This window comes from Numida meleagris, chromosome 13 (genome assembly GCF_002078875.1).
Source record: "Numida meleagris isolate 19003 breed g44 Domestic line chromosome 13, NumMel1.0, whole genome shotgun sequence".
Taxonomy (NCBI): Eukaryota; Metazoa; Chordata; class Aves; order Galliformes; family Numididae; genus Numida; species Numida meleagris.
The window spans coordinates 6945711-6973337 of record NC_034421.1 but is presented as its reverse complement, the minus strand read 5'-3'; the positions used below and the strand labels follow the sequence as shown (position 1 = coordinate 6973337).

General features: G+C 53.5%; 1 protein-coding gene and 1 long non-coding RNA gene across 4 annotated transcripts in view; both read right to left on the bottom strand.

Moving 5' to 3' along the window:
- Positions 1 to 27627, bottom strand: part of PRKCB (protein kinase C beta) — a 79020-nt gene that overhangs the window by 32182 nt on the left and 19211 nt on the right. For all 3 annotated transcript variants that reach the window (XR_002443104.1, XM_021411436.1, XM_021411435.1), the window contains exons 3-7: positions 14155 to 14237; positions 7079 to 7190; positions 6179 to 6307; positions 1634 to 1790; positions 1254 to 1388 (exon numbers count right to left, since the gene is read on the bottom strand). Coding sequence is in view for 2 of the 3 variants with exons in the window: in XM_021411436.1 (XP_021267111.1) it covers positions 1254 to 1388; positions 1634 to 1790; positions 6179 to 6307; positions 7079 to 7190; positions 14155 to 14237 (616 nt within the window). In the remaining variant the exon portion in view is untranslated. The remainder of the gene's footprint in view (positions 1 to 1253; positions 1389 to 1633; positions 1791 to 6178; positions 6308 to 7078; positions 7191 to 14154; positions 14238 to 27627) is intronic.
- Positions 7985 to 11422, bottom strand: LOC110405778. Its single transcript, XR_002443105.1, has 2 exons — positions 10779 to 11422; positions 7985 to 9783 (listed from the first exon to the last, which is right to left on the bottom strand). It is a non-coding gene; the product is annotated as an uncharacterized LOC110405778 (long non-coding RNA).

The window sequence follows — 27627 nt, the reverse complement described above, 5'->3', positions numbered from 1 at the left end:
CTGGTGGGCCTAGAGGCTGGCCAGCACCCCCCTGCCCTGCAGGAGAGAGCTCTGATGCCGCCTCCACTGTGCCAGCCTACCTCAAACCCCCAGATGAGGCAGGGTGTGGGATCCTGCCTTCCTGGCCAGGGCAGAGCCCTGCTCTGGGGGGAGAGGCTGCATTCCATAGGGACAGGGCACGTCCTATGGGAGACAGGGAGCATCCTGTTGAAGGGACAGGTTGGCACTGGCAGCCCTCAGCATGCAGCCAGGGCACTCACAGGAAAAGGAAGACTTTAACCAGCAATTATCAGAAATCATGGAAGTGTCGCTCAGATCTGAGGCATTTCACACAGCCGCGGGCGAAGCTTTGGCTCCGTCAGCTCTCTTCTGCAGCAGCCGAGCCGAGCAGTTATCAGCCGGGTGTTATCTACAGAGGCTGCGGCTGCACCGCGTGAACAAAGCGCCATTTGCATAACACAGGGATAGACTCTTCCTTTGAGCTCGTTTTCTCCATTAACTGCAGTTGTTTAGATATGAAATATACATCAGAGCTCCTTTCAGAGTTTATTCTCGCCAAATACTGTGACATGGAAAATCACTTAGATCTCCACTTACATGGCTTCTGAAAGGCTGGGAAAGCCATCGCTGCGCTGCACCGGGAGCAGGTGGTGCACTGGCCCCGGCTGAGGCGCACACAGCACCACAGGTGATGGTGCGTGAAGGAGGAAGGGACATTTATTTTTCCTCAGCAGAACTGCTGCCTCCATCCAGGTCTGTAGGGCAGAATGCAGCCCGGGGCTGCTGCTCCTGCTGACCCAGCCCTGATATCCCAGCCTCGTGCCATGTAAATTAGCGCCATGTCATTTGGGTTTCCAAAAACCATACAACGCCTGTTTTCAATTACTGCACTTCACATGCTAAGTGTGGAGTGTAGCATAGCTCTCAGGCATCAGTGACTGGGGAAAAAAAAAGAAAGGGAATAAGAGGGCACGTATCCTGCTGGAGGAGATAGAATGGAAAGGAGCAGGTCCAATCCATGTGATTGTGCACACCCAGTGGTCTTCTCTGGTAAGGTAATGAGGACAGCAATGCCAGCACCAGGCAGTGCTCCTGGTTCACAGAGCGCCCATCCTCACGGTCCTGCTGCCCACAGGGAGCTGCAGGAACCCCACAGAAGAGCTGGGGACACCTCTGCCCCCGCAAGAGCCACACTCCCCTTGGGAAGTCGCTGTGCCCAGAGCTCTGCTGTTCTGAAACACCCCCGCTCTCACCATCCATCAACTCCAGACTTCTGCAGCTCGGAGATGCCGAAGGACAAGGAGCCCATGAAGTCATTCCTGCTGGTCAGGTCCCAGTCCCAGATCTCCACTGACAACCGCCTGTCCTTGTCCGCCTCCTTCAGCTGGCTGCAGCAGAGTGGAGAGAAGGGCCGTGTCATTGGGGACAGCACGGCTGCACCCCTCCACCTCTGGAACGTGGTTGGGAGCAGCACGGAGCATCTCCCAGCCACGGGTACAGGGTAAAAGGAGTCATTCCTCAGCAAAACCAGCTTAATATCTCCAAATAATTAAATCAGAGCAAATGCAATCACATTAATTCTTAGGGGACATGAAAAGTTAGTTTACAAGTTCAAGCATATTCTTGTACTCACAATCTGAATGTCTCGTTCCACTCAGGATTCAGGGAGCACTTTATGGTTTTGGTCTTCTGTTTGCTTTCGTTTTTGGGGTCGGGGATTAGTTTAAGCTTCACGTAGGGGTCTGACAAGCCATTGGGATCCATGGGAACTAGGTTTTTAGCATCTCTTACTGGGGAGGAAAAAAAGGATTACTCTCAATATTCAAACGGTAAAAACATCCAAAAGCCAAGAGAGTGTCATCATCCCACATGGGATCCTGTCAAGCCACTGCCCGATGAGCCCATCACCTCCTGGGTCTGGGCACCAGCAGCAGGACCAGCTCCTGCCATGCATCCCAGTGTGAGGACACGGCCCTGTGCCACACCAAGGCTCTGGGCTTGGCCCATCTCCTGCTGTCCAGGTGGCTGTGGCACCGTGCTCTGCTCTGGGGACACTCCTGAGGAACGTATCAGGCCATTGCTCAGTTCTTCATAGCACAGAAATATACCTCCTGGCCCTCGGAGTCAATCAGTTGATGCCCTGAAGCATGAGATTTGATTACCCCATGTTATTATCACAGCGTGCAGACCTAGATACTCCGTTAATGGGAATAATAATATCTATTCATTTAAAAAAATCAAAATGCTTCTGCTTGACCTTAAGTCACTTTCTGATTTTTCAAGCAGAAGTGAACAATTCAGTAAAAGAAAAATAAAGAGTTTAAGAAGTCCGAGTAAGGTTCCTGGGCTCATCCCAGCCTGTGACGGCTGCACAGTCTCTCGCTCCTCTGCTTCCCCAAATCAAATATCCATGTCTCTTTTTACTACAATCTTAATCCGTGCTATGGAATCTTATCCGTGCATAATGGAAAACATTTCCATTATGGAAGCAAAAATGTGCAACGCCTTGATGACATTTTAATTTGCGACAATTTCCCACTTTATCCAGCAGTCTTTTCCCGCTAATAAGATACTCAATGAAAGGCCAGAAGAGAACACAGGCTGCGTTCTGCCGAGCCCTTTGAGAACTCACTAGGAACTGCAGCTACTTCCATCGAACCGGGTCAAACATCCCCCCAGTCTTATGGTTTCGTTGCTCTCTCTTTTTTATGTTTTAATAAAGTTTTGTCACTGATATGCATTAACTATATTACATGCAAGGGCTCCTATTCTATTATGCCAGTGCATGACAACAGAGGTGGATGCTGGTGGGATGGCAGCAGAGGCTGAGCCTTCCCACCACCATCCCGTTACGTGTTGCTGCCGTGTGACAGAGAGCAGCAGAGGGGCACTCTGACACAACGGCGTCTGACGTGGAGGTGTGGATGAAGCAAAGGGGTGGAACTGAATTCCACCATGTGGAAAAAATAGTGCCCACTGACATTCATGGACACTTGCTGAATGCTGATGGAGACCAAACAGCGGCTGTGGCACAGTGAGGTGCTGGTGGTGCGTTTCAGCAGTGGTGACAGTGCAGCACCTCTGCTGGTGCAGACTCCTGTTAGTGCAGCTCTTGTTCATCACAGGCAAAAATACACAGCTATAACGGCGGTGACTATGTTGCAAAATAGTGTTTTGTAGCTGAGAACTTGCTCTATCCAATAGTGTTATTGTGCTCTTTGTATCTGTTGTGGTTTCCATGGAAATAAATAGGAGGCATTACGTTCAAAGTGACTTGTGTTTTTTATACACGGCCCAAGGTAACTGCTCTTCACTTAATGCAGCCCATGGAAGCCAAAAGCTTGGAAACCCCTGTGTTAGACAAAGCCAGGCACTTTTAAACTCCAGAAGCATCAGTAGACTCCTGTGTGTCAGCAACACCCCTGCGCAGCAGACAATGGCACTCACAACGCTTTGATCCCTCCTGGGTGCACCCATTACACATTGACATCCAAAGTGAGCAGCTGTATGGGAGCCGCTCTGGGAGCACAAACAAGCAATTAACACCGAGACTCTAACGAGGAGGGGCAGCTCTGCAGCCTGAAGTTGGGATTTTTCTCGTGTCACCATTGACCAGTCCCAGTGCCAGGCAGAACATGCTGGGAGCAGGAGCATGCCATGCCGAGCGCTGCCAGGCAGCAGAGCGAGAGCACGGCTCGAGGCAATCACAGCAACGTCCAAACTTGGGCCCTGAATCGCTGCAGAGCGCCCACTCCTTTCCCACGCTGTGCTGAGGTTTGTGGTTACCTGCACCTCGCAGCAGCGAGCTGCATGGTGCACGGCTGGGCTGCTCCAGCACGCTGCCTTCCTCAGTGCTTCTCACTTGGTGAGGTGCACTGCGAGCACCCCCTGCACCCAGAGCAGATGTGATGCTGCGGGGTTGCCCGCTGACCAAAGTCCTTCAGGTTAAACAACATGTGCTGTTTAACCATAAAGCTGCATTCTCCCAGTGGGAGGGAAAAATTATTGTTACAAAGAAGAAGCTGAGAAAGGGAGGAGAAAAGAAAAACACGCTACCAAAAGAATTCCTCAAAGCCCTGTAAATTCAAATTGATGCAAAACCAGAAGCACAGTGCTCCTCAGCTCCAGTGCATGCCCATGCTGCCACCTGCAGGCACACACTGCTGCCCAGCGGCATGCACCAGGGACCTTCACTCCCTACTCCATTTGCAATGCTGTGGGCCACGGGGGCATTGCATCAGGGCATGGACCCTGCACAGCTGCCAGGGCAGGGATCTGGCCCCAGCAGCAGCACTGCATTGTGCCACGCAGCCAGGGACCAAAGGTGCTCAGGCATCACCCAAAGCCCCTGGTAAACAGCTGCTGTCTGCATGGCACAGCATCCTTTCTGGGAGACCTGCAAGCAGCCTTTCAGTACCTAAAGGAGGGCTGCAAGAAAGAAGGGAACAGATACTGTGGCAGGGTCTGTTGTGATGGAACAAGGGGAAATGGTTTCAAACTAAACGAGGGGAGATTTAGACTGGATGTAAGGAAGAAGCTCTTTACACTAAGGGCAGTGAGGAATGGCACAGGGTGCCCAGAGAGGTGGTGGTGCCCCATCCCTGCAGACACCCACGGTCAGGCTGGACGGGGCTCTGAGCACTGATGGAGCTGTGGGTGTCCCTGCTCAGTGCAGGGAGTGGGACCAGATGGCCTTGAGAGCTCCCTTCCATCTCAAACCGTTCTATGATTTCATAACCCCCATGCCCATTGCCATGATGGGCACCGTTGCTGCCTCCAGCTGCATTTCAGCTGCAGGACCTTTAGCGCTCTGCATTGAGCTGAGGACAGAGCTGGCAGCAGGGAGAACACGCGGGGTTGGGAAACGCAGCGAATCTCTGAGGCTGGCAGCAGGGGGGGCTTTAGATTTATCACTGAGGAAAGCGCTGGCTTTGGGGAGCCTGCCTCCAGCCACAGTCGTGCATCCTCAGAGGAGCCATGCTCCGCTCATGCCCAGTGTTGCAAGATCTACCTTCTCCCTACCAAAAACACAGCACAAAACCAGCCATTATCTGAAGGCTGTGTCCTCTTTAAGCAAACAGTTGCTGAGGGAATGGAAATCTCTGCTGACTTCCTGGAAGTGACTCAACACAGGCACTAGTGGGGCTCCCAGTGGATCCCAAAGACCAGGGATGCCTTCGCTTGGGTCTGAGCAGACATTTCCACCTCCCCTTTAGATTTAGGACTGAGAAACCCAAGGCCTCACCTGCCTGGGCGGGAAGAAGGGAGCTCAGCAGGGAGTGCACAGAGTCTCTCCTCTCTCAAAGCGCTCCCACTCCTTCATTAGCTATGCAGCAGAGCTGGGGAGCACAGTACATTTCCCTGCCTTTCCGGAAAAGCCAACAGATGACATGTTTTCACCAACACCTCCATAACGGGCCAGAAATAAAACCGTCTTTCAAATCCAACTGAAGACAAGAAATTCCAGCTGCACAGAAGGGGCTGAGGGAGTTTCTGCCCTGCCTCCAGCGCCATGGGAACGGCACCCCACGCCAGGAGCTCCTGTACTTGTGGGGCTGCAAGCTCTGTGTGCCCATCTGCCCCAGCACAGGTATGAGTAATGACCCAACATTGGGTTGGGTCAGCCCTGCCCACGTCCGGACACGAAGTGCCTGAAGGTTCAGATCGGATATCAGGAAATATTTCTTCTCCAAAAGAGCGGTCAGGCACTGGCACTGCTGCCCAGGGAGGTGGTGGGGTCACCATCCCTGGAGGCGTTCAAGAACGGTGGAGATGTGACACAGAGAGAGATGCTCAGTGGGCATGGTGGGATGGGGTGGGGTTGGATTTGCCGACCTTCGAGGTCTTCTCCAACCTTAATAATTCTCTAATTCTGCGAAACATTCGTGGCCACAGCCCTCTGAGAAGGGACAACCCTGCCCCTGCCACAAAGCTGCGGGTGGGGGGCACGGAGCCCGGCAGAGGGCAGCGGAGCGCCGCGCTGAGCACCGGGAGCAGAGCACCGGGAGCGGGGCGCTGGGGGCCGCTGTCTCCGCAGCGCTGCTAACGGCACGGAGAGGCGACGGGAAAGGGATGTTCCGTATCTCACGGGCAGCAGAAACCAAGCAACGCGTTTTCACGGCGCTGATCGGAGGGACTTCCCACCCTCCATCTGGGCTCACCCCCGTGCCGCACCTACCCACGACAGTCAGCACGTCCTTCTCGATGTCGGCCCTGATGTATATCCGGCCCCGGCGCTCGGTGTGGTCGGTCCCGCACAGGCTGGGGACGTTCATCACGCAGCGCTTGTGCACGTTCATCATGCAGGCTGCGGGCGAGAGGAGGAGAGGTTTGCTTGGCCCCTTCTCCTGGGACGGGTTCTTGGACAAACATAGGAAACAGACCCCAAACCCAACCAGAGCCCTGGGGCTGCAGGTGATGCACAGACAACCCCGCCGTGCCTACATGGGCTGCAGGGCTTTTTGTCCTCACTCCCATTACCCAGGATGCCCAGAGAGGTGCTGGTGCGCCAGCCCTGCAGACACTGGACGGGGCTCTGAGCACCTGATGGAGCTGTGGGTGTCCCAGTTCAGTGCAGGGCAGTGGGATCAGATGGCCTTTCAGGGGCCCTTCCAATGCAAACAATTCTATGATTCTATTTCTCTTCTATCCCGCCACAGCGCAACACTGGAAATTCAGCTGGATTCTCCGGGACAACAAAAAGGGCACCAAATACCCCCGTGGCTTTACCTGCATACAGATCGTTTAAACCAATTCCCTTCTACTTAGTAACATTTTAAGGGTGATAATGAATACGCTGTTCCCATAACAGACAGCAAGCTTCTATATTTATGAGGATGCCAGCACATGGTAAGCACCGGGGCGTGCTGCTCCCCGCAGACGGCGTAAGCAGACGCTGTATGTTCACAGGCATTTTAAATAGGACTGTACAAGACTGACTCGGAAAATAACCAGTCTCTCTCCTACTCTCCTCCCTGTACAGCTCCCCCAGCTCCCTGCTCCCTACAGTTCCATGTTGTCTCTCCCCAGGGGTGCTGAGCCTTCTTCCCATTCTGCCCCCCACTGCACCACCACTTACTGTCACATTTCATCCCCTGGTGGATGAGGCCGTACAGCAACGAGCCGCAGTGGTCGCAGAAGGTGGGGCTGGAGTACGTGTGGATTTTAAACTTGTGTTTGCTCCGGGGATCCTAGGAAGGAAATAAAAGACAAAGATCATAAGCCTGCACCAAAGATCGGTCAGCACCGCACACACCACAGTGCTCTGATTTCTGTCTGTATTAGGACTTCCTAGCAACCACCTATGCGACAGCTCCACTGCTCTGGAGGTCAGTGAGACCCCCAGCCCTGAGGGCACCAAGTTTGGAAATCTGTCTCCCAAGGGTGGAGGCAGGGTGATGCCATGGCAGGCACCACCTGGCTTAATTCCATCTCAGGTTAATTGCCTGGGGTTAGGGATGAGGCACGGCCATCCAAGCTGACGGCCTGGAGAGGTGCCCAGGCACCAGGACAGAGCTTGGCAGGGCACTGTAAGGTACATAAATAAATAAAGAGTAGAGGCAGAACGGAGCTATGGCACAGCTATACAGCACCCACTGCCTAAATGAGTTGTCCTAGCACTCCAGTACTGAAGCTTTCAGCTGCACTAACCACTGAGATTCTCTGTTCTTTCTCAGTGTCACAGATAACTTGAGCGATACCAGAAGGATGGACTGGTAATTGAGCTGCATTTAATTCCACCTGCTAAGTGTGAGGGATTAGGTACACGCTCCAGTAAACCCATTGTACTGGGAGCTGGAATAGCATCCCATGTGCTGCCCCAAGCGAACCTCCTGCTGGCACAGAGCGCCGGGTGCTCCCACAGCACAGCATGGAACCCACAGAGATAGAGACATAATACACCCAAAAGCCTCGGGCTGCCACACACCAATGGGGAACAGCCCGCAGGCAGAAACCTTCTGCACCCCCAGAGCTCTGAGCCAGCACAGAGCTGAGCTGTGGTGCCAGAGCCCTGTGCTACCCCTGGCTGTGCCCTGCAGGGTGCCCAGTGTTAGCATCAAGGCGATGCCAGCAGGAGCCATGTGCCACTGAGCACCAAAGTGCGGCACAGGGAAGAACCGCCCCCAAGTGCTCCGGTTCCTGTGTTCCCTTCTGGAAAGAGACATTCCTGTTTAGGCAACCAAAAGCTTTAGTCATTCATAAAATAAGACACAAGCTCATTGCAAAGTGAGGCAGCTTCCACCTCATGCAAATGGTTTTAAATTCCCTCAGGAAGTGGGAGTTTCAAAGAAGTCAGAGGTGGAAAACGCAGGCACGCAGCACACAGGAACCTGCGGGCATGCTCCCAGCAGCTCCTCACATCCCCTGCTCAGAGCAAATCAGGCCCATCCCTGGGCACCAGGGGCTCCTCTGCTGCTGCTGCCCTGGTAGGGGGTAGCAAGGACCTGGAGGCAGCTAGAGCTGAGCCCCCTGCAGCTCTGTGGGTGATGGAGGAGTGGCTCAGCACTGTGCAGCTGAGCCCCAAGCACACAGAGCATGAGGGACTGCCACCCCTTCCCTGTGCTGCCAAACATGCCAGAACCGGGTGTTCTGGGGATCATTTTCAAGCAGGGCTGAAGTCTCTGCACAGAGAGACTATTTTTGCACCATGGAGACAGAGATGACGAGATCCCTGCGCATGCAGATGCTGAGAGACTTCAAGCAAGAACGGTTGCAACAGAGTTTGCCAAGAAAAGAAAATCCGCTCCTCCTTCTCTCCCACCAGAGCAGAGCAGGCCCTGAAGAACAGGACAGGAAATGTTCCCTTGGGAGCATTGAGAAATGCCATTCAGGTGTCACCAAGAGGCTGGGACCTCTCTCGCAGCGCTGCCCACAGGCCCAACCCAGACAGGATGGCACAGACTTGAGGCCAGGCGCTGTGGCACCTTGACTGTTAATTTCCAGCTCATCGGAGCCCTGCTTCAGCATGGCGTGTTGGGACGGTTCCATGCGCTCATGAGTGACCCCAGAAGTCCCTCGCTGCCCAGGGCAGAGGCATGCATGAAAGCCCCAGGCATGGCCATGGCACCCAGCAGCCAGAGCCTGCCCGCTGCAGTGTTCCTCAGCAGCTCAGAGCAGAGCTGCTCAAACTGCAGGGCTGGAGCCATGTGCGGATGGCAGACGGGTGAGCTCGGCTCCACAGAGCCAGGGAAGCAGCAGAAGGTGCAGGGAGGGAGCAGCGCGGATACATCTTCATCCCGCAGGAGCTGTCACCGGCCGTCTGCGCCCGCTGGAGCTGCATGTGCCCTCACACAAGGGGCAGATGGCACCCGCCGGGAGCTGGAGAAGTTAATTAGCAGGAGAAAAGCAAGCAGCGAGCTGCAGCGAGGCTGGAGAAGCGCAGGGCTGGAGCAGGACGGGGCTGCTGGAGGGGCAGGGTGTTGCCAATGGCCACGCACCAAGGGCTGGGGGATGACACACACTCTGGGGAGTCCCTGCACCCTGCTGTGAGCTGCAGCGTGGCACCCAGTGATGTGGCATGGGCAGGGCAATGCACATGCACTGACACTATTGAGATAGCTTCTGCTGCTAAAACACTGGCGGGACCCATAGCTCTCACGTTCCCATGAAGCTTCTCTCTTCTAAAAGCAAATGGCATCAGCCCTTTCTGCAGTACAAACACAATCGTGGAGCTTTTCAGGAATGGAGGAGCCCAAGACAAGGATGAAGTGGTGCTGCTCGCAGCCAGCAGTGAGCATGGGCGCACAGCAGTGTCACAGAAACCCTTTCCCGAAGCTATGAGAGCTGGAAAAATAAAATGCAAAATCAAAATGAACCTACAGTGGCCTGCTATATTCCTGGAGCAACTCTGATATTTATTAATGCATCGTGATTAGATGACCTTTAGCAGGATAATGCAAAGAAGGTCATTTTAATGATTATTTTGTCTACAATTTAAATAATTATGCATTCTACTAATAGCTCCGGCTATAATTAGGTTTGCCAACTGCATTACATTATACATGCCTGATTTCAGCTCCTGAAGACCTTGCCATATTTCAGAGAACTTCAGCCTGAATGGGCACACGAGCTCTGCCTGCTACAAGCAGAGCGCCAGAGCTTGTAATGAAGAGCAGCACGCTTCAGTACCATGGTGCTGATAAGGGCTTCAACAGCATTAACATGAAAACCACAGCAAAGCCAAAGCCTTCTGCAGGGCACGAGAGCCTGAGCCCGCTGCATGGCTGTAATCCCAGCACCCCAAAGCTCAGTGCTGCACATGGTTGGACCCAACTGGTGAAGTAAGTGGTAAAAACACTGCTGTCCTCAGCTATCGGTGCTGCAGAATTAATGTACAGCAGCGCTGATGGGCAAAACAGACCACTGTCACATCTTCACACATCAAAAGCACGAGTGCCCAGCCATGACTTTGGTATGATACAACAGGAAAGCAGCCTCACAACTTCAGCCCCAGCATTTATACTGACAACCTCGGTCTGCACCGTAAGGAGCAATTACATCCCTTCCCTTAATAGTCCCTATTGCCTCCGTGCAATTAGTGCTCCTCTCCTGGATGGAGGACTCGTGCCCATTGGCTTTGCAAGGTTAAGTACACACATTCCTTGGATGTTTGAACACCACCAGATCAAACAGAACCGCTCCTGGCTGACACCGCTGCCGTGTGCTCCCAGCTCAGCGCACCGCCCTGCAGCTGCTGCAGATCATGCAATGGCTTGGGTTGGAAGGGACCCCAAGGATCACCAAGTTCCAATGCTCCTGCCACAGGCAGGGTCACCAACCTCCAGATCTGGTGCTTGCCGAGGTTGCCCAGGGCTCCATCCAACAATGGAGATGGGGACGTCACTGTCAGTGCCACTGTTGGGAGAGGACCTCTTCCCTTTCCAGCTCGGCAGCAGCCACGTGGCCCAGTGTAATGAAGAACACTCTGTGAGGTTTAAACAACTGCAATAATTTAAACTCATTCTTTCTGCAAGATTTAATTGGGTATTAGTATTTGTCAAAGGAATGGCAGTTACCAGATTGCTCCGCAGACTAAAAAAAGCATAGCTAAAATTGTTACAACCTAGATCCTATCAGTGTTTGACATAACTACAGGTCGCTCTGGATTCGTGCCATGGCTGTTAGCAACAGCGCAGAGGAAAGCTCAGCTCAAGCTTTGTAGCAGCTTGCAGCAAAGCCCCCGTCCCCAGCTGTCCCGCTGCAGGCAGGGCACTGCTGCTTACTGGAGTGGTTTGCTGTCTCCCCATTCAAAGGTCCTTAAGGATTAGGTTGCTGTAAGCAGCCTGATTCCCCATGCAGAACGAACAGATTTTGCCCTGCAACATCCCACAGTGAAATCCTAGCTGACAGCCATCCAGGGGTACAAACCAAAGCTCTACTAAATGGCAAAAAAAAAAAAAAAAAAAAACCACTACAAAAAGGCCATTTTTACTGCACGTCTTAAGCCCTAAGCATCTGCATTCCTCCCTTCATTTTCAGAAATAACACATGAAGAATCATCTGACAGCAGCTGGGCAGCCTTCACCTGTCTGCCCGAGGAGCACGGCAGCAGCACTCACATGCCAATAACGGCAAGCAGCAGGTGATATGATCAGGGACTTTGTGCACATCCCTGTACCAAGTGGTGCCTCTTACAAAGGGACAATTTGGATTTCATTCAGAACTTCCCCTTGGCAGGCAGAGGCTGCCCACTGATAACCAGAGGGCTACTGGGCCAGAAGAAATCAGCACAGGAGAACCATGCATCAGGAGCAGGTCGACACATTGGGTGCTCCCTGTTCCTCCTTCTTGCTCCAGATTGGATAGAGCTGCCGGGGAGAAAGCACAGCAACAACCCACAGCCAGAACTGTGCAAAAATGAGCACAGCGCTTCCAGCACCCGCTGCTCTCCTGCTCGCTGCTGGGCAAGGATGTGCACAGCACCAGGCTGGGCAGGCTGCCCACACCTGGCATGGTGCAGGAGGGGTACCTGGAGCACAGCCCACCCATGTTGCTGCTGCCAAGCCTCATTTTCCTTGAGCAAGGTTAAGTGCTTTCAGCATGTCAGGGTCCCTCATTCCAGCTCTGCTGCAGTCACATTTGCTGGCACCTTCCTGCTGTTTTTGCATTGCTACGGGCATGGTCTGCAGCTCTGCTACCTGTGAGCAGTGCCGTGGAGCCATGCCCAGCTGCACCCCCAGCTTCTGCTGCCTGGCTTTAACCTGCAGCCCCCAGCACTAAAGCAGATGGCACAAAAGGCAGCACCTAGAGCCTCGTGGGTTTGAGGTTTGCTTGGGAGGAGGAAAGCAGGCAGGTCCTGTCCAGCACTAGCTGCTATTCTCTGTGCTCCCAGCACCCCTCAGTGCAGGAGGACAGGGTGGGAGCCCATGGGCTCTGCAGCACCTCCCCTTGGGCTGCAGCAGCCTCGTAAGGTTCAGCTCTCTATGTGCAAATATCTGAACATGTTCATAAATGTATATACTTTTAGATCTATGCCATATATTTTTTGTAGCCTGAGTCAGGTCTGCAGGGTGCAAGTGGGACTCGCCGCCATCTTTATGAGTTCCAGATGAATTCTCCAGTTTTCCTTGCTTTTTTTCCCCATCAGGCTCTCACTTCATAGAGCAGCAGTGAAACCACCCAGGGTAACAGAGGCAGACCTCACTCCCTCCTCATCCCCACAGGTGCGACTGCAGCTTGCTGCAGGGAAATTGCATGCTGCAAAACCATCACAGCACACACGGCTCAGGCAGGGGGCAGGCTGTCCCTTGGGCTGGAAATGACACCCCTGGGTACCCTGGGGTCAGATGGAGTACAGCAGCCTTTGTGCAGCTCCAGCCCCATACAGAAGGGTCAGGGACCAATGGGGAATTTGAGGATGTGTTCGTGTCCCTTTGGTTGGCATCTGCACTGCATCTCCTTTTCCCCTTCACTAACTCATTTGTAAGGTTCAATAGCTTCCAATACACTGCAATTAGCAGCGGTCCCTGCAGAGCAGAAAGCCTTCAGCGGGAAAAGTGATAGGCACATGCAGAGTGCTGGTGGGGAATTAAAAAAAAACAACAACAGAAGATCTTAACTAATTGTCTAGTGGGAAGTGGAGATAAAAGTGGGCTTATCAAACTGCACATGACAGCCGTGCAGCCCTGCGAGCTGCCAGCCCCTAGGAGATGTGCAAGGAACGCCTCGCTACGCACACAGGTTTAATGCCCCACTGGGTCCTGGGCTGGCTGCAAAGCAAAGCAGCTCTGTGCCCCTGCAGCCCACCCCACTGACACAGAGCCTCAGAGCTTTGCCCTTCCCCTGACCTGTTAGTAGGGCATCCCAAATCCACATCCTCAAATCCCAGCACCAGCCCTGCTGGTGACATACAGCACTTGTGCAGCCCCCACCTTCCGCTGTGCGCTGCACTTCCTGCTCCCCCACTGGTTCTATTTATAAGGGTGAGAGCTCTGGTGCACTGTAGTTTCCCCAATTTGCTCTCCTTCTCCTTGCCAGTTCCCCAATTTAGCCGGTATCCACGGTAAAACACAAAAGCTGTCAGACAGACATGGGACGTGCTGGTAGAGCTGCGCAGAGCAGCTCAAGAGAGCCCTGGTCTGCTGAAAGCACCGGGATGCACCAGGAGCTGCGAGCTGGGGAAAACCATAGCACCATGGAATGGTTGGAGTTGGATGGAGCTCTCAAGGCCGCCTGGTCCCACTCCCTGCACTGAACAGGGACACCCACAGCTCCATCAGTGCTCAGAGCCCCGTCCAGCCTGACCGTGGGTGTCTGCAGGGATGGGGCACCACCACCACCACCTCTCTGGGTACCCTGTGCCACTCCTCATTGCCCTTAACGTAAACAACTTCTTCCACATATCCAGTCTAAATTTCCCCTTGTTCTATCACAACAGTCCCAGATGAACTTGTCCCTTTCTTTCTTACAGGCCCCTGAAAACAAGGAGGAGTACTCCAAATCAGGTGGAATTTGGGGGCAGGAAAGGCTCCTCCAACGCACACACGCACTGTGTTCATTAAGCCCGCGGGGTGACACGAAGCAGACCCTTGGAAAAACAATGCCTGCTGCTCCTGAGGGGCCCCAGCATGGACCCAGGTAACTGCCCACAGCACAGCGTGGGAGTTGGCCCAGGCAGGGTGGTGATGCCAAGATAACACCAGGACAGATACTTACATCGGAAGCGGGGCCCTTGTCTGCGCCAGGGCAGGAGAAGGTGACGAACTCATGGCACCGCTTGTGCACCACGAAGCAGCAAACTGCAGAGAGAAGAGAGGGACAGCATCAGAGCTGTGCAATGGGACCTGCATTGTGCGCACCCAGGGCCATGAAATGTGGTTATATCCAATTGACAGGGAGAGGAACGTCAGACATTAGGCAGGATTTGCTAAGATTTAACGTTCTGCTACAGATTTCCTTATTGACGACTGTCAGGCACTAAAAGCAGAAAACTAAGCAGAAGGAAAACATGGAACAAACGTCAGAGAAGGGCTGGGAGCCCCCGCGTGCACTTGGAGCTTGCTGAGGTCACCCATGTATAAGAGAGGCAGCGCCCGGCGCACACGGACATCTGTGCTGCAGAGTGTGTGCATCCAAAAATGGAACGTTATACCCATGGGAACAGGTGGGCAATGCTCCTCCCACAGCTCAGCTTTTCTTTAGAAGCTCCCCAGCCCCCATTTGCCAGACCAGAAGACACGCACTCCTCCCTCCTCGCACGCACATAGATGACAAAGTCGGCGTTCCAGGAGCAGTGCAGGAAATTTATCCCCGCGTGCCACCAGCAGCATTGACCCCACTCAGCACAGAGTAGGAAAGGTTGGGAAAGACCTCAGTGCCCATTCTGCTGCTCCATCCCCATTCCAGAGCAGCAGAGAGGAAGGTTCTGAGTCCCAGAGCACGGGGAGCAAACAGAGCTGCGCAGAAACAAAGCTGGGTTCCATTGCACCCACATGAGACTTTCCTTAAGGAACAAGGAGAAGGCAAGTGAAGTTTCCCATTAAGCTCACAATCCCCTTGTTGTGCCCTGCTCCATCCAGCTTTAAATGCATTTTCCTTTTCACATTTTTCATTATGCAAAGAACAAACAGAAGGTTTGGGAGGCACAACAGCTGCCAACAACTCCTTCCTCAGAGGAGCTGCTTCTCTGAGCCAAACAAATAAACATTTTCTTGAAAACATTGTTCACCGTTTCTGTCATTAGTACACAGACAGAAGCATCTGGGAAGCAGGAAGGAAGAAATTAGAACTCTATTAGCAAAGATTTGTCCTGAAGCATGTGCACAACTCCAGCAGCCCCATGGAGCCCTCACTGCAGCAGTGCTTTGGTGGCAGCGCTTAGGGCTCAGCCAGAGGGATGGGATTGTTGCTGGGCTGCACTTGTACGGCACTCCCCTGCACCGTGTAAATGAGCTGCTGGATGCAAACCTGAGGGAAGCGCGGGTATAGGAGAGAAAAGCAAACCCTGGGGTGCTCCGTCCTCCCCAGCTTCTATGAAGTTTTGCCCTCTGGGGACAGTGCTATCTCCTCCTGCCTGGAGAAGGCAAACTGTGGCAGCTGAGGCTGCAGGAGGTGGGGGCAGCTGTGTCCGTGTGTCCTTCCCCTCAGCTGCGTATCACCTAGAGGCACTGCTGGGTTGTGAGTGACTCCAGCATGGGTGGAATGCCCATTTCTGGCAGCAAGACACCCAAAAGCCAATGCCTGGGAAGCTCAAAAGCATGCCAAGTTTTTATTACAGCCATATTCTTTTAAGGTTTTACTGGAGAGCTTAATTATTAAAGAAGGCATTAAATGCACGCGCCCACTTAACACCTCCTGCCCTTTGAGCAGGAACCCAACAAGCAGCAGACACGTGGTATTATCGCTCCGAGTGGAAAAATGATTGCAGTGTCCACAAAGCATTCCACACTACCATTCAGTTCAGCAAATGGCACCCAGCCCACCTTTGTGGCCACCGAGTGTTCAGCGAGAGCAGCGGGTTCTCCGGCAATCGATATTAATACGGATTGTAAGGAAAATCCATTCGACGATGATGAAGCGGAACGCTCGCCTACGCGCCCAAAGCAAGCAGGAGGCTCACTGCAGTGGTGGGGGATTTGCATCCAACACTTCAAATGAAGCTCTGCAAGCCTTGAAAAGGTCTGTGCAAACATCTCATGCACGCTTAGGGGAATACTCAATCTCTGCAGAAAAACAGCTGCGAGAATAAATCAGGTACAGCAGATTATGCTGTAATTCTGCCTTGACCCCATGTGTGCACCCCACCCAGGGGCACAGGGATGGGAGGTGCTCCTCTTGTGGCCAATGCAGTGCACCATGCTGCAGAGCACCGTGCTCTACTCCATCGCTGCAGTTTTAGGACTGCATCCTCATCACTTTAGAAACTACAGCACAAGCAGCAGCTTTCCCAGGTTGCTAATTAGACAGTTCATTTGTAAATCTTATTACACGATAATAAAGTTATCAATTCCCACTGGTGAGCTATGAACGTCCTGAGTCATTTATACCCAACAAAAATGAAACATTAACCTTTACCATTTGTTGCTGCGTAATGCAAGGCGGCTTGCTGGCCTTAAGTTCTTCTTCAGTGCCATCTCCATTAGGGGCATCTGGGGAGAAATCACTGTCTCGGGGGATGTGAGGAACACAAAAGCCCACACAAGGCAGCGTGCTGCAGCTCCGCAGCTTTGGGACTCACATGGCAGCACTGCAGGGATGGGCTGCCCCAGTGCAGTTGGGCATGATATTTTCAGGTCTCTGAGAAAAGCCTTATTTTGAAGGATGGGAGGACAGAAAATACTAAAGGTGTTGTTAAGGTTGAGGGGGAGAAAAAACCTAAAGCTACTTAGAGGCTTCTTTGTCTAAACCACTGCTCAAAAATCCCCAAGAAAACTATAAAGCAGTTTCACACACAGATCACAGAACCTGACAGCCAGAAAAAATGCATTAAGAAGCATTCCAAGAGCACAAACATTGCACAGCACGTGTCTGGCTGCTCTTCCACCACGGGAGGGACCCCCGGGCTCAGAGTGGGCAACGGCATGCAGGGAGGCAGCCAGAAAACTAAAGCTTTGTACAACAGCATACAGCTAGGAACAGTTATAAGTTGCATGCTTCGCAGTGATGCTGTAAGATACTGCAGCAGAGAAGAGCCCTCAACGACGGGAGGAAGGATGAACACAGTGATCGTGCTGTGCAGGAGTGCTGCCATGAGCTACAGGTAGAAGCCCCCCCTTGTTGGGCACCTCTGGCATCACAGACACCAGTGATACTCTGTAGCAGGGGCTGTGAGAGGGACAAGGGGAAACGGTTTCAAACTGAAAGAGGAGAGATTTAGACTAGATATAAGGAAGAAGCTCTTTATGCTAAGGGAGGCAAGGAATGGCACAGGGTGCCCAGAGGTGGCGGTGCCCTGTCCCTGGGGACACCCATGGTCAGGCTGGACGGGGCTCTGAGCACTGGTGGAGCTGTGGGTGTCCCTGCTCAGTGCAGGAAGTGGGACCAGGCGGCCTTGAGAGGCCCCCTCCAACTCAAACCATTATATGGTTCTATGATTCAGCTGTTGTAATGGGATGGAAAGCACCACGATAATAACAGGGAGGCAAAGTCTTTGGCTACAGCAAATAAGAATTAGCCCAATGCAACAGCTGCAGAAACAAAGGAAAAAAGCTGCTTACCTTTAGAAGACCTCAGACAGATAGGGATCTCCAGCAAGAGATACCCTCCCCCTCCACTGCCAACCCTTAAATGAGGTCTGAGAAGGGGTGGATCCTGGCTCCACCCCTTCCAGTCACTCAGGTGCACTGCACACACCTGAGCTCCCCTGGGTTGGCCCTGCCTTCCCACCAGGTGCTCCATCACTGGTTCAGGCCGTGACTTAGCATTTCTGCTACAGCTGTCCTTTGGGTCAATAGGACAGAACTAATGATGAGACCTTGAGCAGAAGGAAAAACAGGAGGGCGCAGGCCTTGGCACTACATGAAGTGCAGAGAGAGGGGCAAGATGCTCCCACAGCCCGGCAGCAGCCCTAGGAACAGGCAGCGGTGTGTTAAGGTGCAGTGACCTTACATTAAGGTGCAGTGACATCGACGTGTGGGGAAGCTGCAGGAAGGAGCAGCCCTGGCAGCAGAGATCTGGCACCTGCAGCCACGACTGCAGGAGCTGCTCAATGCCAAGGGGCTGCTTGCAGGGACCTGTGCCAGAGGGGAGCAGGCAAGGTGCCAGCACGAGGCACTGCCCTGCTGCAGCGCCATGCAGCCCTGGCAGCTGCTGATGACACCCTGCTAACAAGTGGGTCAGGATCACACCTCTCCCCCAGATTTGGTCACAGTTAACAGAGGGTTCCTGGGCTCTGCATCCCTGTGTGCACATCTTCCTGCTTGTGTGGGGTATTTTCTTCTGTTTACAAAATGTAAACAAATGCAAATGAATTCCCTTGCCATATGCAACATCCCTCACCTCACACGCTCTGTCTCCATTCAGATGCGCTTCAAACAGCAGACAGTTGGGCAGCTTGCCCAAAGACACAACAATGCTGAAAGATTTGCTCTTAGAATACAAAATCCTTCCTCAGCCCAGCGGCTTTTGCCCAGGAGATGCCCTTTATCGCAGTATTAAGCTCCTTAGCCTGGCACTCAGGCTGCCAAGGAAGCCAGCCCAGATGCATGGAACCTGGAACATGAAAGCCCAGAAAGGGAAGGATCCTGCCAGCACCGCAGAGAGTAGCTTTCCTCTGGCCAAGAGCTCCCATTGCTAGAGGTGTCCGGTACCTCCCAGAGAGTCCATGATTTCACCCTCAGCCCCTTTATCACAGAATGGCTTAGTTTGGAGGACACCTCAAAGATCATCCAGTTCCAACCGTCCTACCAAGTGCAGAGTTGCCAACCACTAGATCAGGCTGCCCAAGGCCCCATCCAACCTGGCCTGGAATGCCTCCAGAGATGGGGCATGATCTCCAAGGAGCTGCTCTGGCAGCCCATTTCTCCAGGCTGGCTTTTTGGGATACGGTGCTGGCAGCAGCTGCGGGCCTCCAAGGTAGTGCAGGGACCCACAGCACACTGGGCACACCATACATCAGCCCCTGATCCTGCACACTGTTGGCTGGGAGCCTGCCACATGGGATCTGATTAGCCTCATCTCCCACACAAAATGCAGTTAGCTGGCAGGAAGGTATCCAGCCCTCCTCAAAACCCAGACACCATGACAAACAGCTTCCTGCAAGAATGAACCCTGCCTAGCAACTGGATGCCACATAAAGCAGCGCTGCCTTTATTTGATCTCCATTTGTTTCTAATTTCATTGTACGGACTCCTTGTTCTGAAGAACGGGCTAATCAATTCTCCCCAAGTCCTTCACGAAATGAATAATTCAGGGAAGTCACCTCCGTGCTCCCCTCCGAGAACATTTCTCCCAGAACACGTGTCCCCACCAAAGAGCAGCCCTTTGTCATCCTCCTCTGGGCAGAGCGAAGTTCTGAAGGCACCCAGGACAGCACCAGATGCAGAATGTCAAATAAGGCAGACAGATGGAGAGTTAAGAGAGACAGAACAAGGCCCGACCAAGACTCATCCCCAAATCAGCCCCAGCGAGGAGATAAGGACCTCCCCGGAGAGCTGACAGATCCTCACTTGGGCAGATGGTTCTAATAGAACGAAACTCAAAGATTATTTTGAGCGCATCTCAGCGCGTGGCTGCTCCCCTGCAACCCGGTGGAAGCTCTCATTTGGATAATGCCTCCACTTTGTAAATAACGAGGGATCCAGGGAATGGGCTGCAGTTCTGATTATCGGAGCTGGAGAGAACAAAATAGCTCAAAAAAATATTTTTAAAGGCGCTTTGTGCTTATCCACCTACGCTGGGCCAACTGCGAGGTCAGATGCATTAGCCCGGCTTTGCCTCCACCATGCACCCAAGTGTACAGCAGCAGCCCACCATTTCCCATTCCCGCACTCAGAACTATGGCTCGGTACATCAAACAAAGTCAGTGAAGCATGTTAATTGTAAAATAAGGGGAAAGAAGGCTTCCAGGAAGGGAAGTCCTAAATTTCTGACAGCGCTTTACAGCTTTTAATCACTTACAGCACAGAAGGAGAAGCTGAGCTAAAATTTGTGCTGTTTGGATTTAATCCCCAGCTTTGGTTAAAAGCTTTCTGGAGTCCCTACAACACAACAAAAATCTTTAATTCCCCATCAGACTTCAGCGGTTTTTCCCTTGCCAGCCCCAGAGACAGCAAGAGAGCAGACGTGCTCCGGGATTTCTGGGCTCTGTGCTGCAGAGAGCTGCCAGGAGGGCACACGTTGGCGGGGGGACAGGGACACCACCACCCCTGCTCCAAGCCCCAGGGTCTGCAGCGAGACCTGTGCGAGTCACAGGGCAGGGCTGCCCAGCTGCTGTGTCTGAGCATTTCATGTTTGGAACAATTCTCTTCATTTCTCAACTCTTTTGTTTTGCTACTACATTCGTGTTGCATTTTTGCTTTTCTGCTCCAGGAGGAGCCCCACAAGCCCAACCTTCCCACCAGCATGCACCCACTCTGGCAGGGCAGCTCTTCCTCACTGGGTTTCTTCCTGCCTGCCCCAAGGCACCACGAGCACCTCCCACCCTTGGCAGACACCAGGGCTTCGGGGTGCTGAGGGGTGAGCAGGGCACGGGGAGGGGGTGGGGATGTCACCAACCCATGGTGACAAGAGGCAAAGGAAGTAGGGAGCAGGAAAAGGCATTTCTGTGTGGTTTCAGCTGCTTACAGCAAAGAACAGGTTTTGTTTTTGTTTTTCTTTTCTTAAGGAAAGGGGAAGAAAAGAGCAAGACTGCCAGCTTCTCTTCAGAGAAACTTCACCAGCTTTACATCCCTGGAAGGCTCCGATTGCCCGAGCAGCTACAAGGGTTTCTCAATCCAAGAAAGCAACTCCTAATCAGCCCAGTTAATTCTGCACTAACAATACAAAGAAGCCTTCACTACAGATTTGAGGAGGCCCAGCCTTTCAAATCAGCACTGTGAAAGCTGTCATTCAGTGCCAAAAAGATAAAACTGCTTTCCTTCAGAAATACCAGCCACTGCAATGTGATACTTTTTTTTTTTTTTTTTAGCCATGCAGTCTCCCAGCCATTATGAAACCAACCAACACTGCTTGTTGTCCTCTCCAGCAGTCATGGGAGCGGGTACCGCGTACCTCCAGCTGCAGGACCCGGCTGTGCTTGGGATGATGCAGCCAGCAGTGTGCCCTGGTGGCCAAGAAGGGCAGTGGGACCCTGGGCTGCATTGCACAGTGAGGCCAGCAGGTGAGGGAGGTGCTCCTGCCCTCTGCTCTGCCCTGGGGAGGCCACACCTGGAGCACTGCACCCAGTGCTGGGCTCCCCAGGTACAGACAGACAGGGAACTGCTGGAGAGAGCCCAGCAGAGGGCTGCAACCCACCTGGACTGTTCCTATGCAACCTGCTGCAGGGAACCTGCCGTGGGGGTTGGACTGGAGGTGCTCCAGAGCACCCTTCCAATCCCCATGGTTCTGTGATGCTGTGATCCCAGAGCTGCAGGAAGATCCCAGCACCAGGACCCAGCTCTTGCAGCCCGGTCAGCGGCACCGCTCGCTCCACTGGCAGCTCCTTCCAGAGGCACAGAGACATGAATTTTACATTACAGAGCTCAGAATTTAAATACTTCATCAGCATCTCTCACATACCGGCTGTAACAGAGATTCACTTTCAGGCTGAATAATTCAGCCTGCATTGCTCCCGCCTGGCACACGTCGCAGCTGCCGGCACCGCCAAAGCGAGCAGCTCCCCAGCTCCATGCAGGGCTCTGCGGGGCAGCACCAGGTGCCTTCCCCAACCCCAATCTCTCTGCAAATTGCAGCACTCGGAGGACTGTGCCAGGAATGTGCCCATGTTGCTGATGCCTGGGGATGGGGAGGAAAACACATGCAGGTCCTGAGAGGTTGTGTGGGCAGGATCCAGGCGGCTCCACTCGCTGCTGGCTCTTCTGGAAGGCTCTTACAAACACTGTGGTCTCCTCCTCATCCTTCACTCACCGCGTGGCTGAGCTCCCAAATGAGGACAACTCCTGCCCAGCAGTACATGCGTTCCACTCCAGGTGCAGCAGTGTTTCCAGCTTCCAGGGGCAGCAGCTCACCACCAGGATGCAGCAAGCCCGTGCCCGCAGAGCTCTGCACATACAGGCAGCCCTCAGCAGCTGTGCTGAAGCGCAGGGGGAAGGCCACTCACTGCTCATTTCTAAAGCAGACATTTTTAATATTCATTTTTTATTTAAAGGGGTTAAATATTTTGAGCCCAGCCATGCACTATTAGAAGGATTTGAGTACATACGAACAAAACATTCGGGAAAAAAAAAAAAGTCTGCAGCTTTTATATGAAATACCAGGCGTGAATTGACAACATACTCTGCATGACAATGAACGTAATGAAGCCAGGCAGGATGAGGAACATCAATCATCCACGGCAATAGGATAGGTGTGGGCGGGGAAGGGGCCGATGACTGCATTAGAGCTCAGGTTGGGGAGCGATCTCCATTCTCCCACTGCATGAGACGTAAACACCCGGAGTCACACTGGCTGTGGGCAGGGGCACAGCTCAGGTAGCTCCAGCACCAGCAGCATAGGAACGAGCTCCTGCATCCTCCCTGAGCTGCTACAGCCATAAAAGCTGTGGGGAGCACACGCATCGCTCCCTGCAGCCTCACCCCGGCGCCCCAAGGGGTGGTCAAAAGCCCCTCGTGGAGTGGGGACCCGCGCCTGGTGCCCACCGAGGGGCTCGGAGCGATGAGGGCAAAGTCGCCCACGTGTTCCCCGTGCACCCCATGCGCTCCCCCCACACTCCCCGTGCCAGTGCTGTTTCAGAGACCCACGCACAGAGCAGGGGGAACTGAGCCCGCAGCGCAACTGCCCACACGCAGGCCCTGACAGATGCCCTGAATGAACAGGAGGGAAACACGCTCCGCTCTGCTCTTTAATTATAGCCAGGTGGCACGGTGCCTCAACACTAACAGGTAATTTTTCAAGCTGGAATTTGTTTCTTTCAGCGTTAACATCCCCCTAACCTGTTTCTCAAAGCACAAGCTGAGAGCCTCCATCACTGCAGTGCAGCAGGGCACAGCCTCGGCCTGTGGGGATGGGGCTGCACGGAGCAGGACAGTGCCAGTGCTGAGAGCCGTGCCCAAGGACAAGGGGACAGGGACACCTTGGGCTTGGAAGGGACCTCTGGAACTCCCCCAGGCCAACCCCCACGGCAGGTTCCCTGCAGCAGGTTGCACAGGAACACATCCAGTTGGGGGTTGCAGCCCTCTGCTGGGCTCTCTCCAGCAGTTCCCTGTCTGTCTGTACCTGGGGAGCCCAGCACTGGGCGCAGTGCTCCAGGTGTGGCCTCCCCAGGGCAGAGCAGAGGGCAGGAGCACCTCCCTCACCTGCTGGCCTCACTGTGCAATGCAGCCCAGGGTCCCACTGCCCTTCTTGGCCACCGGGTCACCCTTGTAGTCAACCATTGGTCAGTCAGGACACCATTAGCCCTTCTTGGCCACCAAGATACCCAGATCCTTCTCCACAGAACTCCTTTCCAGCAGCTCAGCCCCTAGGCTGTACTGATGTGTGGGGTTATTCCTCCCCAGGTGTAGGATGCTACACTTGCCCTTGCTGAACCTCATCAGGTTCCTCTCTCCACCCAGCTCTCAGCCTGGCCCAGTCTTGCTGGATGGCAGCTGTGCAATCAATCATGGCCCCGGGGGACCAGATTAAACCATTTTAGAAATGAGTTTCGGGTTTGGTAGGGAGGTGCTGGGAACTGTGGCAGCCCCAGAGGATCAGTGCTGAGCGCACTGCAAAGCCTGGCCTGGGGCACACTAACACAGCCGCATAGTGCTGCTCGATGCTGCCATGTGTTGGATTACAGATGGGCTCCATTAGAAGCACAGAGATGGAAAGGAGGCTTGGGGAAAAAAATAAAAATCCAACAACAACAACAAAAAACCCAGCACATGACAAGAGGGAGAAGATCATTAAAAACTTGGCAGCCTACTTTAACGGCGGTGACCTGGTAATTTGATATTGTAATTGACACGCCAGGTCGAGCTCTGGGGGGAAGGAAGAAATATGGCAAGGTGCCCCTGCTGGGTGCGAGCGGGCACCGAGGAGACGGCGGTGCTGGTGCATCCCTGTCACTGCACACACACAGCCCTGGGAGATGGCTGCTGGCTGGCTTTGAAGCCTTGTTTCTTGCTGTAAGAGCACGTTAATCCTGCTCAAGGAAGATAAAAACCCGGTCCCCAAAGTGCTAATAATAATATAACTCAGTTTAAGATGAATTTTGTCACTTATCTCCAAAGCAGAGAGGAAAACTTCACTTGCCTTTTTCTTCCTCTTATCCCCCTCTTAAATTTGAGATACTCTGAACACTGTCTGGCATCCAACGCCACAGAGCAGGGTCATTAAGTAGCAGCACTCAGATAGCACTGCTGTCACTGCAGGCAGGCAGGGAGGTGCAGAAGCAGCGGCTGCTCCTGGACCCGTCCCCATCCAGGCACTGGGGACGGTGGTAGTATCTGCCTAAACGAGTTGGTGTCGTGTGAGCCTGTCCCAAACACACTGCGGGATCTTCCTGAACCGGGAGCACAACTGAAGCCTGCCCAAGTAGAGAGCTTTCTCATGCCCATGGACACTGGCCAACAGGCTTCATAGCTCTGATCCTAAAACTCATCTTTCATGGCACTGGAGATTCAGAGACCGAGCTGCTTTTTTTGCTTCTGAACACCAAAGGAAGAGGAATTTATGCTGAGCACATGCTGCATGATAAAGAAGTCATTTCCTTCAGATATTCTATTTAGGGTACGGAGCTCATACACGAATAAGCCATTTCCCAGGCTCCCTTGGCCAGAAGTGCTGCTTCATTCTCTGCTGACCCCAGGAGCACCAGGGTCACCCTCTGGTACCTCTCAGCCAGGTGGGTTACAGGCTGGAGTCTGAAATTGGCCCTAAAAGCTTAAAGGGATCTTCAACCAAGACTAGACCACCAACACAGAGCTGCTGTGCAGTGAAGTTTGGGAGGCATTTACATACTGAATTTACATACTGCTAACGAGACAGCGTGGTCTGTGAGCATCTTCTCAGTCCCCTATATTTCTAATAAAAACAAAAAAAAACAAACCAAATCACCAAGCTTTAAATTAATCAGACTACTCCAAATGCAGGGAAACTAAGGTAAATTCACCTATAACAGCGGAACAGCACAGGTGTGTATTATTTCTCACCTCACTTCAGCATATTTTCCCTCCGATTAACAACACACACCATTTAGCACTCGGGTCCTACGCGCTGCCACGGCACACGCACGGACCTCATTTCACATCACATAACGGTACTGCCACATGAGCAAGCTCCTGCTTCGCCCACCCAGCCCCAGGCACAGCCCATCCCCAGCCACCAGGCCAACCTCCCCTGGGCATCCCCTGGCACTGGGGCTGTGCCTCCGGATGCTGTTCCTCTTGGGGCCTGGGAAGCCCTTCCCAAAGGAGCTCATGGGAACCACACGATGAGGCACCAGAGCGGCCCTGGGACTCGCTCAGCAGTGCCAGAGGTGCTGCACTGTCCTTCTGCTTTCCAGGAAGTGCAGAAATAACCATCATGAATACAACAGCAAAATATTTTTACGGCCAATATAAAGACGGACGAGTTCTCTGCTGCTGCCCGCGGCTTATACCAAGCATGCTGCGTCTTGCAAGGTCCTCTTTTCTCCATACAAAGCGATGGTTGAAGGGTTTCTTGTATCCCCAGGAACAGCAGCGGATCAGTTTAAGTACTGCTGAGAGCAGCAGCCAGCCGGGGTCCCCTTAAGGCAAAGCTTCCTACAGAGGCTCTGTGAAATGCCGCAATCATGTTGTGCGATTGTGCCACAGCCCTTCCTGCAGCACTCCTTCCTGCGGCGCTCCCCGACCCCACTCCCTGCTGGCCCCACACGCAGCACCTCCCCACGTAACCCAGTGCCCGCCAGCAGGGACACACAGCACTCATTTGCCCAGACAGCACCACGAGGCGCAAACACAAACGTCTCCTGACACGAACAGAGCTCCCCTGCACGCAGCAACCAGGGAGCTAACAGGAGCGTGCAAGATGCTTCCAAGATCCCTTCCAGCTGATCTCTGCCCCTGCCTCCTGCAGGCCGCACAGCCCACGCAGGCAGCAGCGTGCCACTCTGCACACGCCTGCAGCCCCCTGGGGCGAGAAGGATGGCAGGGGGCTGCGACCAAACTGAACGTATCCTCCAGCCCTCACACCTCCCCCTGCCCCACACCAACCCACCCCACGCTGCAGAGATCCCAATCCCGTGGAACAGCACAGGACTGGAGACGAAGCCCCTCCCTGCTCCTGCCAGTCCAGGGCATGGTGATGCTACCCCGAACCCACAGCCCCGCTGCTCCCTCCCTTCCTCTCTCCCCAGCCGAGGTGAGCAGAGCGCTGGACGTTATCTTGTTATTTCAACCACTTCCTCCTGCCATGCTCCAGCAAAGAGCAGAGGTTCATCTCCAGCAGCTCTGAGACACAGCAGGTGTTTCCTTTGGTCTCTAACTCTGCAGCCTCGATAACACCAGGCGGTCCCACTAGGGAGCATGGGGCCCAAAGCTCCGCAGCTGCAGCTCCCTCCCAGCACTCCCCATGCCCCACGCCATTCCTTATGCCACACGAGCACCCCAGGTGAGAAGGGAGCATGCTTGGAGCAGCAGCACAAGACTCAGCAGCCAGCAACAGGCTTGACAATGCTCACCAAGTCCATTTTGAAAAGGGGAAAAAATAATACATTAAAGCAGAGAGCCAGCATGATGCAAATAAAAAGGCCACAGCTCTGCTGAGCAGGAGCACCAGGTGTCTCAATGAGCCACTGGGCATCTCCAGGTACAGGGGACAGCTCTGCCCCCAGCTCCCAGCTTACCAAAGCCCCACTCCATGGCACACAGCCGCCCCCCAGACGGGAGCACAACTGCCACCATAGCCTGCTTGAGCCCCATTCTGCATTGTTAAACGCAGGAACTCCTACACGTTCTGTACTTGGACAGCTGACTTCCTTGGAAAGTCTGCAGGGCGCTGTGACATGGAGCTCTTCTTCCCACCAGGGGGTGAGAGAAAAGCTGAGGAGGGGGGCAGGCAAAAAAACCCAAGCTTAACAATTTGGAAATTTTCCAATCAAGGGGGGGGAAAAATGTAATTTATCAAATGCAGCCACGTCACAGGGGAGCACACACAGTGCCGGGGAGCACAGGCAGCCCTGGCAGGGTAATAACGGAGCCCAACACAGGGACACCCAAACTCCATGGGGCAACGTCAGGGGGTCACAGGTTCCTCGGGAGGAGGAGGTTCACAGCAGCGAGATCCCTCAGTGCTGACCCTCCAGACACAAGTGCTCCTGCACAGAATCCCCACACTCCCCAGCAACACTGCTGCAGGAAGGGATGCAGATTACAGTTTTTTGTTGGTTTTCTTCCCTTGAAAACAGGCCATTATCTCATGACAGTTCGGAGCGCTATGTGTTATTACACAGCAACACGACTGCCTTTAAGACACTCAAAGGGCTGCAGCTGGCAGGATCTCTCGTGCACTTGGCACTCCTTTTGATGCTGTACAAATAAAGCATTAAAACACCATTTCCAGCATGAAGGT